At 35.6% G+C, this 16,459-nt stretch overlaps 1 protein-coding gene across 1 annotated transcript in view; it reads left to right on the forward strand.

Moving 5' to 3' along the window:
* Positions 1–16,459, forward strand: part of KIAA1109 (KIAA1109 ortholog) — a 222,900-nt gene that overhangs the window by 188,411 nt on the left and 18,030 nt on the right. Inside the window, exons 64-73 of the mRNA XM_038398596.2 lie at positions 1,049–1,158; positions 3,592–3,682; positions 4,285–4,347; positions 6,126–6,370; positions 7,095–7,310; positions 8,862–9,042; positions 10,900–11,089; positions 13,328–13,489; positions 13,595–13,734; positions 15,013–15,214. Of these exons, the coding sequence (XP_038254524.1) occupies positions 1,049–1,158; positions 3,592–3,682; positions 4,285–4,347; positions 6,126–6,370; positions 7,095–7,310; positions 8,862–9,042; positions 10,900–11,089; positions 13,328–13,489; positions 13,595–13,734; positions 15,013–15,214 (1,600 nt within the window). The remainder of the gene's footprint in view (positions 1–1,048; positions 1,159–3,591; positions 3,683–4,284; positions 4,348–6,125; positions 6,371–7,094; positions 7,311–8,861; positions 9,043–10,899; positions 11,090–13,327; positions 13,490–13,594; positions 13,735–15,012; positions 15,215–16,459) is intronic.

Raw genomic sequence — 16,459 nt, forward strand, 5'->3', positions numbered from 1 at the left:
TGGTATATTATGTGGATTTTTGTTTGTTTGCTTTTCTATGACAAATCTTTAGGAAAAACTATTTTAATATCTCTATTTTAACTTTTTAAAATAGATATTTTAAATATTTTTAGTATTATTTGTGTTCAGAAAATGTAAACAAAGAATTGGCTTCCAGAGGTTTGAAAGCCATAATATGCAATGCTGTAGCATTTACTAGCCAAGATTCAAACGCAGGCTTTCAGAGGTGGTGGCGGCGGCAGCAATCATAAAACATTGCCTGATTACGCCAGAAGAATCCAAAAACAATAAGCATGCTTGAGTATCTGAGCAAAATCTCTGTTACATTCCATTTGGCTGATTTATTTTATTAGGTTTATAATGTGTGCTAAAAGAAATTGCTTATTCCTGAATTGAGATGCCTTTTTATTAATCAAAAGATAAGAACATCAAGCAGGAGAAAATACCCAAACAGAAATAAAGTTCCAACCCAAACAGTGTCCCCCGTTCACCCACAAATGCCTGCTCTTATCATGCCATCCCCTGCCATAAAGCATAGCAAAGGAGTATTCCTGAAGATCGGTACATTTGAGCTATTCTGGACCAAATATGAGTCCATCCCAAAGCAAGGGACCCCTCTCAGAGAGTATTCTGTTGGGAGCTTCTTCTTAAATTAGGAGGCTCTAGCTCATGTTCCTGTGCTGACTGCAGCTGCAGCAGTATCACGTGAAGAGAGGATATTTATTCAACTAGGCAGATCCCAAACTACTGGGTTGGGGGGGCACTCTGTTCTCCTGACAGCAAGAAAGTACCAATGACAGCTAGTATGAAAGGTGAGTGAATCGTCTAGAGACCAGTCAAAATGAAGATTTTTGGCAAAGGCCTGCAAAGGGATGCCTTGAGCACATGATACAAAAAAAAATAATTTTGTAAAAGTTTTTTCCTAACTGTTTGCATGGCTGTAAAATAAAATGTTTTAAGTAGTGGAATTTTTCCACATTCCCATGTTTATGTATAATTTTCATTATTTTTGTCCTCAACATCTTAGATACATTTTTCTTTTGTTTAGGCTGCTTCTCTGAAGGACAAATGGGGCCTAGGTTACAAACCCAGCTATAACCGGTCTAAAACAATTTCAGCATCTGGAAGACCACCTCTAAAAAGAATGGACAGGGCAAGGTAGAGTGTTTTTGGCAAATGACTGTGCATGTGGGAAGATGAGATCTGTAATGAAGTTAGAATAGACGGCAACAAGGAGAATATCTGATTGTGGAGCTTCATTTGCCATCGGTGATGGGTGTATGTATATGTATATGTATATATATGTATATGTATATATATGTATATGTATATATGTATGTATATAATATATTATATATAATATATATATTTATTTATTTTAGGGTGGATTTGAGAAAATGTTTTCGAGAGATGGGAGGTTTGACAAATGAAGTTTTTCTTTTTGTGAAGTATCTGTTTTTGGCATACCATGTCTCCAAAGCAGCTTGACTTAGAAATTTCAAATTTGTTTTGTCTGTCTTCTGAGAACTAATGTCTGCACATTTCTCAGAAGGTTTGATGATTACAGATATTCACTGTGGACATTCGTAGTGCTCAAATCGTACAAAATTAATAAGGTGTGTGGTCTTCTACACTTCCTAGTCAGTATGCACAACTGAACTATCAAGTTTTTCATCCATAAATCTATAAAGGCAAAGCTTTACCCAAAGTTGTTGGAAGCTAAAGAGTGGGGGGGTTGAACTGCTGCCATGGAAACTGAACCTGGCCACTGAAAATTAAATAGAGATCTTTCTGGCTCTCACATCAGTCTCCAAGATGCTACAATTTAAATTTGGCTAACTATTTTGAGATGATCCACAAGCAGAATAAACTCCATCTCCTTCTTCCAGAGCTGTATTTGCTCTGCAGGACTAAAAGTTAAGAAGTAGTAAACTTTAAAGTAGTAAAATCATCAGATATTACTCTGAATGCGTTCAGGGAGCCAACTGGTTGAGGAGAAAGGTGTCACTTTTATGTAGTCATTTTGCAAGACTTTTAAGAACCACATTTGAAGGTTCTGAGCAGCAGGCACTTCAGGGGAGGCTAATAAATAAAGAGGACACGATTTATCCCTTTGATTTTTATACTTTGTTGTCAACCTCATATTAGAAAAAGGATTTAACTACTAGTGGAGGGAAGGCAATTTTTTAGTTCAGCAAATGATTTCCTTTTCTCCTTCTTCCAAGTATTCTGAAGCTCGCAGCATCAAGTTGCAGTTCTCATAGCAGAATATTGCATCAACTTTGCTTGGTGTCTGTTGCTTTGTGAATAAGCATGTTGCTGTTGTAGAACCAGCAGAGGGAAAACGCCTATATGGGAGGGTTTGGATTTTAAAAAATTAGGGGCATTTTAATCAGCAATAAAAAACAGTACTAGATTTAAAAAAAAGAAAACAGGAGCGGGAACTTGGCTATTAGAATTATAAGGATCTTCTCCATCAATTATAGACATTTTTAAGGTTTCAGAGTAGCAGCCGTGTTAGTCTGTATTCGCAAAAAGAAAAGGAGTACTTGTGGCACCTTAGAGACTAACAAATTTATTTGAGCATAAGCTTCCATGAGCTACAGCTCACTTCATCGGAGCTCACAAAAGCTTATGCTCAAATAAATTTTTTAGTCTCTAAGGTGCCACAAGTACTCCTTTTCTTTTTGCGAGACATTTTTAAGTTAAAACAAATTGGTTGAAAATTTTGAGCATTAGTTTTAAAGGTAGATTGAAGCTAAAAAAAATATTAATAGAGATCTCAAAATATCAGAGAACAGCTCTTCCAAATTACAAATGGCTTTAAACAAAATGGATCAAAGTGAATTCCTCTTTTACTTGCCTTGCAAGATTATAAGATTTACAGGTTAATGTTTCTTCTGAACTGGTTAGCATTACTGATACCTTACACACTAAAAGGAGTGCAACCGTGAAGACTTTTAACTCAAATCCTGCCAGGTAAAAAGCATTTCACTTCAGCTTTTAACAAAATCATCTTCAGAGAATTAGGAATTCTGTTGGGAAGATTAATAAAATGTTGTGTTGTGTAGTATATTCAGCTGGCTAGCCTATCAAGAAATGCTTAAGATTTTCTCAAAAGCTAGTGAGTTGTTAAATTGTGAATGAGAAGTTGTAAATTTGCACTGCAAATAAATCATAATGATTTCATTAGTTTTGAAAGATTGTCTGTATTTGAGTTATTTTGGGAATATGCATTATCTGCTAGTTGTACTTCATTCCATGTGACAAGTCACACACATTTTATTTTTTTAACTGTCTTTCTGCTTCTTGGCCTGTGCTTGAAAAGAGTAAAAAATCGAAACAAAAAAAGCCCCGCAAAATTAAGTGAACTGCTGGCCAAAGGCATTTGAAACTTCATCTTTTTCCTTTTTATGTGCTTTAAGTGCTTGAATACTGATTTAATACCATTTCATTTCTATAAAATGTTAAGCATTGACTGATGCTTTATATTTTTATTGCAACAGCTTTTGTGTAGTTATTGAACTTTTACGTGGCAACTACATGCAAATTTGTAATAGCTTATTTATTCCTTTTATATTTTGCTTGTAGCTCTCGACTAGGAGACAGTGAAGAGCTCCCAGAAATCCGTGTAGATACAGCATCTCCTGGACCCAGAGTAACCTTCAACATACAGGACCCTGTAAGGCATACCCTACATACCAATTTAATTAGTATACCATGCTACAGTAGATTAAATACCATGTTGACTTGGAAGTACCTCAGTTAAATATACTTATGAAGATTTGAATTGCCAATTCCTCTTGATAATTTTTTTAGTCTGGTGCTGTCTATTTTAACACAGAAATTAATAATGGAAATATCAAACTAAAGAATTTTCATTTACGTCTTTAAATAGATTAGTTTATACTTTTAACAAGGTTCACTTCCAGGTATCCTCAGACCAAGAGCTGGCATGTGCAAAAATAATACATATGGTTAACTTGTTGTTGCTATTTTTAACAAATATGCACAATAGTCATATCCTAATTTGTATGTTCAACCTTGTTTAGCATTTTGGAAATGGTTATTAATTAAATAAACATTCTCTGAGTTTGCTATAGTCTGACACACATGTCTATTTGTATGTTTAAAATGTATTATTTTTTGTTGCAATATGTCGTCCCCCTTTCTCCCTTCCCCCCCACCCCATCCTTCCTAAATATGTCCTTGCTGTTGGTTTTGAATGACTCATGCTTTGGTAATTGTTTTAATTTTCTTTTTTCTTTTTCATTTTTAATTAAGTTGAATAAAACAGTTTTGGGGATTACACAGCAATCCAGCTGTCAAGGGGAAGGGTATTTTCAGGTACTTGTAAAAAGAAAAAATGTATACTTTGCCATAGCACTAATTCACCTCACTGGCAGCTGCTTTTCAGTTGTTCATCTCTCTTTCAAACTCCACTCAGCAGAATGTATATCAGTTTTTTAAAAAAGATTTTAAGTAAGTTTAAACAGGTAAAAAGTTGTAGGTGGACATGATGAATTGAGTTCTCAAGGATTCTTACATCCCCATATGTAGCTTAAATTTTGCAGTTTTTTGTAAAACTAGTAATGACATATTTTATTTGCATATTTACAAAGGCCCTGATCAAGGCTGGTCTAAATTATGGAGACGACAATAAGGCAAGCCATGATCTATTCTTGTATGCAGAGCGTACTGTAGAGAAGGACTCAGTGCCCACACATTTATCTTAATCTTTTACAAGTGTGTCCCAAGAGTGTAGGCATCAACACTGATGGAATATAATTGCAAGGTGGGAAGCCATCAAGCATCATAATTTGATATTAGAATTCCTATATCTGATACAGTTGTGTAAGATATCTTATTTAACGGGAGCAGGATAACCAGTTTGTCAAAATTAGTGCCCAGACAACTCACCTACTTAAAAAAACAAAACCAAAAAACCCCCAAACTTTTCATTTTAAAAAGATACTCTAGACATATTGAATGGAAGAAATTAAGTACACCTTTTAGAAGACAGTCATTTAACTATTTCCCTTTCCCCTTTCCTCTATTCTTCTTTTATAAGTGTTCTGAGTTGGAATGCTTTTTCAGATTACCTTTCAGATTAGAGTGCTAATGTCTAAATAGCTCATTTCTGAGAACAAAAGGAAAGGCAGAATTGTGCTTTGCTGAGTTCTTTTATATACATTTAACATAGAAAGTATCAAAAGGTTCCATTGATTTGTAATATCCATTTCCATTAATTTTCCACAGCTTAGAAAAGACTGTCAAATATTAAGTAGTGTAAAGTCAGGTGTTGGATGTGTGAAAGGCCATAATGAAAGCATGGAGCAAATTATCAAAGGATCTTCCACTCAACACCCATTTGAAAGCACAAACAATCCCCACAGTTTTATGCCACTAGCACTTCGTTGGCACATGTGTTAGAATCTAACACCTGCATGTACAGTTGTTTAGACTCTACCCCTGCATATACAGGTGTTAAGTGCTTGAAAACTCTTTGTGTGGGGGTATTTGCTGATGCAAAGTGCACCAAAACAGTTGGAACCACTTTTTGGAAGTGTGTCTCTAAAGTTTCTTCCCATCAAGTCACTTTTATCCAACTTCCTAAAAAGAAGAGGATAATGTATAAAAGAATACTATACATTCTGTACTAGTACTTTGCATGCCCTTTCATTCACTAACAGATTCCTGTGCATTTCCCTCATTTACAGGTGGCTATGATGATTTTCTGTTCTATTTTCTTTATTTTTAAAATTTGTTTTCATTCAATTAAATATTCATTCTTCTAGTGATGGCCTGTCATAATGTATGTTTTGATCAGAGCTTGATACTGTTTAATTATCTAGCTAACAAATTCAACTCAATCACTAAGGCAGTGGTAAATGTATGGTACTTGGTAAATGTATGGTATTTCCACCAAACCTATGCATTTATTTACTGTGTTACATGATTCATTTCATACATTCCTAAATCTGACACTTCTGTCTGTTCAAAATGAGGAACCTGAGTTTTGAGAGTTTTTTAAGCACTCTTGCTTTTCCCCCCAGATATCTTAATTTTTGCATAGTAAAGACAGTAACTGAAACTTTAATATCTTTTTGTCTTTTCACAATCAGTTTCCAGAGGAGACAGAACTGGACCTTTTGTCAGTAACTATTGATGGTCCATTCCATTACTCATCTAATAGTGAAGGATCATGCTCAGTATTCAGTTCACCCAAAACTCCAGTAGTCTTCTCACCAAGCATTCCCTTCCAGCCCGAAGAGGGACGGCGGGATGACAGTTTATCTTCAACCAGTGAAGACTCTGAGAAGGAAGACGACCATGAGAGAGAGAAGGCTTATTTTTACAGAAAGCCACAGTAAGCAATTTGTTTAAAAATATTTTCATTGGGGCCATGAGAAAATTGGCTTTAAAGTTCATGTCTTAGGTCTAGAATAGCTTTTGCTGACCCAGGATTGAATCTTGCCTGTCCTTGGTCCTTTCAGCAGGTATAATTCTAGGGTAGGGAGGAAGGAATGTCTGAGTTGCCTTTTTTTTTTTTTTATGGCAGCTCTTTGAAGTCTCTCGAATTTTGGAATAAATCTCAGTTATTGGGCAGAGGGAAGGTGAGGAGGGTCAAAGGTACACTGTCCCTTATTTAATATATAGTTCTGCAATTTACCTCATGGCTAAGCGTGGGTGTAGGGGCTAAGCATGTATTTACAAACACAACATTAAGAGGTGATGTATATTAAAATATAATATACATAACAAAATGTGTTGTATTTAATTGTCTCCCTCTTCCATATCCTTTGTTTGTTGCTTGTTGTCTTAGACTTGCTTCAGATAGCTACACTCTATGTCCACGGGGCTCAATTCACATCTACCATGAAGTAAATATTTAATAATACCTTTAGTGGAAAATGGACCAAGATAGCAATGTGCACCTATGAAAATTTACCATATGGTGCCTCTTCACAGAAAACTTCTTAAAATGTTAAATGTACTGGGTAACTGACTTGTCAGCAAATACATTAGTAGATAAACGTGGAAGGAATCTTGTCACAGTAGTTATATCTAACAAGTAATTGTTCTTTCTGCAGGAATACCACTCGTAAGAAAGCAACAGGCTTTGCTGCAGTTCACCAACTGTTTACTGACCGCTGGCCATCAACTCCTGCCAGCAGAAATGTGACTGGCACAACCACAGAGAGAAATATTGACTTTGAACTTGATATCAGAGTTGAAATTGATTGTGGAAAATGTGTGCTGCATCCAACAACGCTTCAGCAAGAGCATGATGAAATAAGCTTAAGAAGGTAAGAAACCTATTGAAAGACAGTAATATTACTAAATCATATTAGAAAGCAGTGTATTACTGTATTGTGCCAGTCTTTCTGTATTTGATATTTACTTAGTCATAAATAAGACAACTTACTGATTTTACTGATCCTATCAGTTAGGATCCTACCAATACACCCCACAATACTTAATGGCAACTGTGCATTGACCCATAGAAACTATGATAATTCCTACCATTTTTAGCCAATTAGTGGTCAGTTATTTGTATCATCACCACACATTGCTATAGCATTATTGAATTATAGTCTTTGTTCTGGGAAAGCATGAAAGTCTGCTTGCACAAAGGGTTGAGTCTAATGAGCCTGACACCAAGAAATGAGTGTACACCTGTTTCCTTCTTACTCATCCTTTTATAAATGGAGCTTTTAAGCTTTTAAAGCACCTGGATTCCTTTTTTACTCTCCAAATAAATGCCTGAATGCACTGTCTCAAAAATTTTGAAATACACTGCTGAGTTGATGCATACTAGGCCAATGCTGTGTTCTCTTGATATTCAGTTCCAACATTTTTTCATTTTATTCACTATCCTTGAGAGGCCAATGGCCTCTGTTTTAGTTGTTCATTATTCACCGAATACACCTTTACTTTTAATTTCTTCTTTGAACTTTAACACCATGTTAATGATAACCTAGCTTTAGCAAAACTGAACTCTTAGGATTTATAAAGTCATTCTTACCTTTTCCATATTTTAAATCATCCAAGGATTTGTACGTAGTAACAGATTTTTTTTTTCCCCGTTCCTTCTATAATATCTAACGAGAGGAACCTGCAGCTGAATATCAGGCTGTGGCTGTCTCACTTTAGGAAATCTCATGACACTTTCATGTAGTGATATTACATATTTGAGTGACCTCCCAACATATAACAGGGGGGCATTCTGAAGAAGTGTATATAAGGAAATGTGATCATACTGTTGAATTTCTGAATGACTTTTTAAAATGGACATGGGACAGAGTAGAAATATTTTTTTTCTTTAATGAGAGCTTTAATTTTGTTTTGGTTTTCATATTGCTTTTTTATTATTTTTGCTGTGTCACTTGTGTAAATAGAATTTGGTATGCAGCGGGGAGAAAATCATAAAGAATTCATGTAAATGCAGATGCTAGGGGAGAGCAGAAATAGTGAAAAATCCATAAATGTTACCTGCACTCTGAATTCATCATCTCCTATAGATAAACTTGAGAATGAAGGCAAGGGGCACTTTTTGTCATTTTAAAAAAAAGTTTGTTTTAACTTTAAAATCTGCAAATAACACTAGTAATATATATTTTGGCAAAAGCAGAGGAGGATGGGAAATGGCCAAAGGGGAATAAAGGGCCAGGGGAATAGAGGTCTGATGGGAAAAGAACAAATAAAAGGGGTAGAAATGCTTCTACTATTCATCATTGTGAAATCCCAACGTGATTTTTAAAAAGAAAATCCCCTTAATTTTAAATATTGAAAAACATACTTGGGATGGAGTATTAGGTCTGTACTAAGACAGGTTGTATATTGTTGTTTATCTGTAGGAGTTATGATCGGAGTTCCAGAAGTTTAGATCAAGAGTCTCCTTCAAAAAAGAAGAAATTTCAAACTAACTATGCATCTACTACTCATTTACTTGTTGGCAAGAAAGTGCCGTCATCTCTACAGACAAAGCCAAGTGACCTGGAAACTACAGTATTTTATATTCCTGGTGTAGATGTAAAGGTAAAAATTATGGGACTAGGAAACATTTTTCCTCTCCAACTAGAACTGACTAGAAACAAATACTTCCTTTAGATCATCTTTTTTCATTATAGCATGCAGTTTATTTAGTGCCAATATCAAGTGTGATAGCTGTTGTTTCTTACATGGAAAATCTATGTCATGCTTACTGCATGCCACTTCTGATGTATGTAAGCAACATTTTGGATTTGTGTCTGGTACATGTATATACACAAGAGGAACAATACAAATGTATTGACACATTCCATATTCTTAATGGAGCATAACAAGTATTATAATGAGAAGTGTTATCTAGGCACAAGACTAGAAGCCATGAATTCAAGAGTTCCAGGAGCAGTTCTGACATAGCATTGCTACATGTTCATAACAAAACTTGACCTTCTGACTCAGTTTTGCCACCTATGAAATGAAGAAAATAATACTCCAGCTTTATCCATATGAGCTAACATTCAGTTAGTTTTTAAAAAAAAAACCAATGACTTAAATATGGTAAATTGTATTTGTTCAATATCATGGGTTTACAATAAGACCTCATGGAGTATAGTGTGGATCAGATAGTATATTTTGTAAAGCGTTTAGAAGATGTAAATGTAATTCCTGTTCTTAATACATGTTCATGGCATGCACTGTAATGGCTCCAAAAGAGCTGTTATGGTATGCTGTGAATGCATACATATTGTACGTGGTAAATCTTCCCAATTTCAGTTGGGTCTGTAGGCATATTGTAGTACAAATAATAATTTCTCTAATCTGATGTTTTGGAAGGAGATTCAAATCCATAGGATATCAACTACATTTCTCTCATCCCACTTTAAAAAAAAAAAATTTTAGTTGTAACAGGAAAAATGTTTAGCTTCGTTCCAGTGTGTGATCCTGTGTATCAAATAGTATATGTGGCATTACATAAACTTTAAAAAGCCAATTCGTCCCATTAAAAAAAAAAGGTTGTTTAAGTTAGTCAGACATTTGGCTGGTTTGCTTCCACTCTCTGATAGGTGGTATGGATTGCATGTATTGGGAAGTTTTCTCTGTGCCTGTAGTGCATGTGAAAATGCAATAGTGAATGCAGGGTGGGGCATAGGTGGAGGATGTGGTCTTCCTTTTCTGCAAGTGATCATCTTTTATAAAGGTAATTATTTATGACAACATCATCTGCTGTAGATCTTTAAGAAGTGGGGAGCTACTCACGGTGACTGGACTTCCCCTTCCAGAACCACAAGAGATCTTGAGAGATACTAGACATGGCCCAGTTCCCTACTGTAGCTTTTAAGTGGCTTTAGGGATGCACAAGCATCATTTGCAGTTTCTGCTCTGCCTCCTAGTGACATCCACTGAGAAACACTAGATTTTGCTTACCCACATTTATGAGTGTGTAGAACATGAAACCTTTGAGTTACTTTAAGAAGAGAGGTAAGTGATCTGGGCATGATGATATGTAGTAGTGTGGATAGTCTGTACAAAAAAACAAAAACCCACAACTACACGAGGGAATAAAGTAGTCATTGGATGGGGGAGAGCAGCAGCTCTGGGTGAGAGAGGCTGTCTGTCACCAGCTATGAGGGATTTGTGTCCTATATGCTAATAAATATTGCCCGTTGCTCAATATGTTTGTGATTTAATTTCATTTTCTGGGTGAGGTTTCTTAGTTTATTTTTGCTTATGAAAAATTATGAGTCTTTGGAATCAATAATCTTTATCTATAATGTTTTATATGTAATATGTTTTAAGATCACTCAATTTAAAAAAAATGCAAAGAACATTTGGAGAAAACTGAACTGTGCAGAGATTCAGTGAGAATGCTACTTCTGTGAAGTAAATGGATTATTTTTTTCATTTCAGTTACACTACAACTCTAAGACTTTGAAGACTGAATCGCCAAATGCCTCCCGGGGATCCTCTTTGCCAAGAACCCTGTCCAAAGAGTCCAAGTTGTATGGTATGAAAGATACTGCCACACCTCCTTTGTCTAATACTACCCACAGCAAGACTAATACTTTACTTCTGCCCCAACCCCCACCCATCCCATCAGGTACTTGTAGAATACCCTTTTAAACTATAACTTGGATATCTTTTTCCCTCCACATCATATGATCTACTAGCTTTAGATCTGTGCATTAGCTAAACCGCAAAATGGTCATAAAAGTCTAAATATTGGCTGCAAAGAAACGTGACTACAGAAACACATGTGCAATTCACGAATTCTAACTGCTCTTAAAGCTGCCTTCTCGGAGATTTCCTGTTAAATGGTTCTCAACATATATCACACAGAGCACAGTAATGGCCAAATACCGCCACCTACTCCTTCCTTGAACAGATAATATACAATGCTAGAAAGAAAGTTGTTTTTAAAAATTAATAATTCTGTTACTAGTACAACTAAGTATAATTATACTCTGCAGTATTCAGAACTCAATAGAAAATTGTATACTACTCAATTTACTCACCAGTTCATCCACATTGCATCCTTCCAATAATACTCTTCGTTACTGTGCAGCTTGCCTTGAAAGTAATACTTAGAAGTGTGATAATAGCTGGAATTAGTTTATTCATCATGATAGCAAGTAGCTGTTTACAATCTTTGGATTAGTCAAAATACCAGCCATTACTGTGCTCCATTACTGCAGTCCGCTGAAAACTACTGTGGCTTGGAATTACCTGAAGTTCCAGTTTTTATGTCTTCAACTTTGATTTAAAATTTCAAGAGTAACAGGTTGAATTATCCCAGTTTTTAGTCAGAGGTCTATGACTATCTCTGGAAGGTTGCAATGTCAGATCTAGAGGTATGTAGATTTCTCTCCGATCTTCCAGAGGATTGTTACCTTACTTGTCTCTTTCTCAGAGTTTAGATATTTAAAAAAAAAAATCCAAACAAAATGAGTTGGAAACAAAAAACTTTGGAAAAAGATTCTGTTAATTGGCTCAAAGTCTGAGAGAGAGCAGTGAATCTGAGCACTTGCCTTATTATCCCTGGCTTTTAACCACTGTCACTGTGTTTCCTCCCACATCCACCTTCTTTGTGGATCTCTGAGTTCATGAAATTTAATTTTATTGCTTGCTTCAGTTTCTGTCTTACGTTGTATCATTCCTTGTAAGCTTGTTCATAACTTCCCTTTCCATTCTTTACTTTTTAATTCTTGCCTAAAATTTCCCCAGAGTTTCTTTTTTCTTTTCTCTACATAGATTTCTCCTAAAACTCACCTGCATTTATTCTCTTATTATATAAGAGAGAGGCCAGTCCAGATGATCAGCAGCACCAGCCAGAGTAGCTCGGCATTAAAACTCATTGCCAAGTGGCTTAGGAACTGACAGAAAGATAAAGTATGAGTGTAAGGTTCTATTTTAGTCCTTCAGTTAGTCAGCACTTGTATGTTGCTTGGAGAAATCATATACAGTCATAATACTATATTTTACTTGTGTTCAAATGATCCATTTCTGTATGTGATGATGAATCCCAATTCAATGACGTTGCTCTTTCTTCATTCCTTGTCCTAATTATCTATACTTCACACTGAAAATAACTGAGTTGGTACTAATAGCTTTTTCGAAATAAGATCTTGCTTAAAATTTACAGAGCTCAGATAATTTTCTCATTTTAGGGCACACAGATTTATATGTGCAGGTCTCTTCCATGAATTGAGAGGAGAATTCTCTTACTTAGAATATAGCTTAATATAAAAGTATCTCCAAGTTTGGAATTTAGATGTTCGAAATTAATTGTTAATAAGATTCCTATTTAGAATCCTCATTTTATTATTTGTGTAATATTGTAGGACTTACAATTTGCTCTTAGGGGTTTTGATATTTTTCTCAGTTGAAATCAATATATTTTTCCAAACTGATGCAAAATTAAGTCAGGTGAGCAATTTTGTCTTCACCCTTTCCAATCTAAATGCCAATTGCCTTTTAGTCAGTTATGGCTGCTGTATCTTGTCTTCTGGAGAAGAGTTTTGTGTGGCTGACTTGAGTGACTGTTGTGAAAAAACAGTTATTGAAAGGAAGTAAGGACGTGAACTAGAGCAAGTGCATTAGGATAGTACTACTATCTGAATGGAGTTCTTGATCTCTGTTATTTTAACCCATCTTTGTTACCAAAACTATGCACTTCTGTTTTTATAACTGATCTATGAAGTGGCTGTTTCACATGATGATGAAGGATACAGCATTTGATCTATTTTCTCTAATTGTAATGAAATGTTGCTATACATTTTACTTGTATTTGGAGAAATTGTTTTCCACTAGACAAATTTACATTTTATAAATGTTTCAGCCAAAGGGAAAGGAAGCGGTGGAGTAAAAACTGCAAAATTGTATGCATGGGTTGCACTTCAGTCACTGCCTGAGGAAATGGTCATTAGCCCTTGCCTATTGGACTTCTTAGAGAAGGCTCTGGAAACTATTCCTATTACACCAATAGAGAGGAATTATGCAGGTACCATGTGACCATTTCTTTTTCATATATTCTAGTACATAACTTTTGACTTTTAATTCCAGTTGCTTCAAACCATTATTTAACAAGTTCTTTCTACGTTAAAAGCTGTCAGTTCACAAGATGAAGACATGGGACAGTTTGAAATACAAGACTCCTTGGAGGAGTCCACAGCCTCACTAGTGTCATCGTCAACGTCAGCATACTCATCATTCCCTGTGGACGTGGTGGTTTATGTACGAGTTCAGGTGAGAATGCAACATTAACATACTGCATACTGTGAAATGGTAATAGCATTTTTTAAAACATACTTGCATTTTAAGCTTGCCTTTGCTGTTTAAAATTAGATTCTTTGGAGATAGTTACATTCAATAGATATCCATTCTGAGCTATATGTTTCCAGCATGACACCAATAAGAATTCTTTTAACTAGAGTTCCAAAGTCATTGGTTCCAAGCACATGGTGCTCAACAGAAGTGAACCATTTTGAGAAGCCCCACTGGCCTTTAATCACTATTTTTCTTGCTGTTCATGGTGGGAGTTCCCTTTGTTGCTTTGCTGCTGCTACACTCTTACTGTTTTACAGCCACACTTGAACATACCTGTCTTCTCTACAGCACAATTCTCATCTTATTCTTCAGAAAATATCCTTGTATAACTAGCATCTACAGCTATCATTGTTTTTTTTTCAAATAAATAAATAAATAAAGTACCCATAACTAAAATATTTTATCCTCCAGGATATATTTCAGATATGGGTGCCTGGAGGTTTGCTACATTTCAACTCTTAGTTCATCTAAACAAACCATTTTTGTAGAAATTCATTTAATCTTGTATTTGTCTTTGGTGCATTATATTTTTCCGACTGTCCAAACTATCTTTTTTTCACATGGCAACTTTGAATGCATTCATACGTTGAGCAACATAGATATAAAAGACATCTGTTAGGGTCTCAAAATGAAACATAACTGGTTGGGTTGGGAGACTTATGCCCAAAAATTGTTGTGGGCTACCAGTCTGTGAGCACTTTTGGCACTTTCTTTGACTTCTCTTGGTTCTCCTGTAAATTCAACAGGAAGCTGACCCAGGAAGTTTTGAGAGGCAAGGATTTTAATTTAATCCACAGTGTCTTGAGACTGTCCATTTCGGCTGCTTCAACATAGTTTGGCTTGATAGGTGTCAAAGCTGAGCTTCCACATCTTCCAAATATCAAGCAGCTTCCAAGCTGTGGATTCACTTGGGGCACGCAGATTAGTTCTGGGAGAATGGTTCACTATTCTATCTAGGCATCTTTCCTGACCATTGCCTGGACTTCTTGGGTAACACACCTCAATGATACAGGAAATCTCAGAAATGAACATAAATTCTGCATATTGTAGATGGAGATCTTAGTAATTTCAAAGCTAGACCAAAAAAGCCTTTGTGTATTTAGGGTACAGGAAAGTTGCAAGCTGCTATTCTTTGGATTCAGGCTCATAATGATTTTCAGGAATTTTATATTCTTAAAATCCTTTCTTTCGGCTTAGCCTTCACAGATCAAGTTCAGCTGCTTACCTGTATCAAGAGTAGAATGTATGCTGAAGCTGCCCTCTCTAGACCTAGTGTTCTCTTCAAACCGAGGAGAATTGGAGACCTTAGGCACAACTTGCCCCACAGAAAACTTGGCAGTTGGTGGTAATACTTCACAAACTGGATCAAAGAACTCAGTTAATAAAACTGGGATACCAGGTAATATATATAAACAATTTTCTTTGAATTAGTTCACCTAATACATTCAGCTAACAGCATAAGTAAATTAGTTCTGTTTGTGTATAGTTGGGGTAGGGGAGGAATAAATTAGAATAAAAGTTAAACACCTATGTAGGACAATGTTAGAGTTCCATTGGGTTCTAGGCATGACAAAAACTCCTTGTTGCTAGAATATCTATTTTTACTACGTTGTTATACAGTTGTGATTTTAACAGAATGGCTCTTCGGTATCAGATCAGTTTTAACAACTTTTTTTATGTTGCTGGTCTTCAGGAATGTCCACAAACCATGTAATGGAAGATGTTTTTTAAAAGAAGTTTCCGAGCAATACTTTTTGGTAGTCTGTATTGCGAGTGCACTGGTATTTTACATCCAAAAAAACACTTTTCAAGCTGTACAATTAGGTTTATTTTACTACTCTTTGATAAACTTAGCACATCATTTAGCAACTATGGTGATGAGTATTATAAGAAAAACTAAATGGATAGGTTGCTAGCATTTCTGTTAAATACTGAGGAACTGCTCAAATATCTTTATTTGTGAATATATGTGTATATAATATGGAGTTTTGTTTAAGTTCCACTTCAAGTTGTCTGTTTTTAATTTGGAATGACTTCATTCTTTCACTTTTAGTATGATTTTCAGAATTCAGTTTAAATCTTTAGTTAGTTTTTATTTCACTTCTTTATTCAGAACCATTTACTCTAGACCTAATCCACCTTCCATCAAAACAGTGGAAATTCTCCCTTAGCTTACTCTAGACTTTCAACTTTTGATGGTGTGTGTTTCTATGCGAAGTTAAAAATACAGCATCCACTAACTATGGAGTTGTACATTTATGAAATTGAATAAGAAGGCATTCATATTTGTTTTCCAACCTATTCTGAAAACTCAGATGGGTAAAGTATTTTAGGACCAATTTTTTTGCCTCTGTAAAAGTAAGTTCAGTTGTCTGTTTTAACCTTTTGACAGGAATGGCATTGTTAGTTAAGTTATTTAAGCCATAAGAACATATGAATTGCCTACTGGGTGAGACCAATGGTCCACTAGCCCAGTATCCTGTCTACTGACTGTGCCAGATGCTTCAGTGGGAATGAACAGAACAGGGCATTGTATCAAGTGGTCCAGTCCTAGCTTCTGGCAGTCAGAGCTTTAGGGACACCCAGGGAATGGAGTTGTGTCCCCAAATTGTTGTTTCACTGAGATTATTTTTGAAATGCATCT

This window comes from Dermochelys coriacea, chromosome 4, assembly GCF_009764565.3.
Source record: "Dermochelys coriacea isolate rDerCor1 chromosome 4, rDerCor1.pri.v4, whole genome shotgun sequence".
Lineage (NCBI taxonomy): Eukaryota > Metazoa > Chordata > Testudines > Dermochelyidae > Dermochelys > Dermochelys coriacea.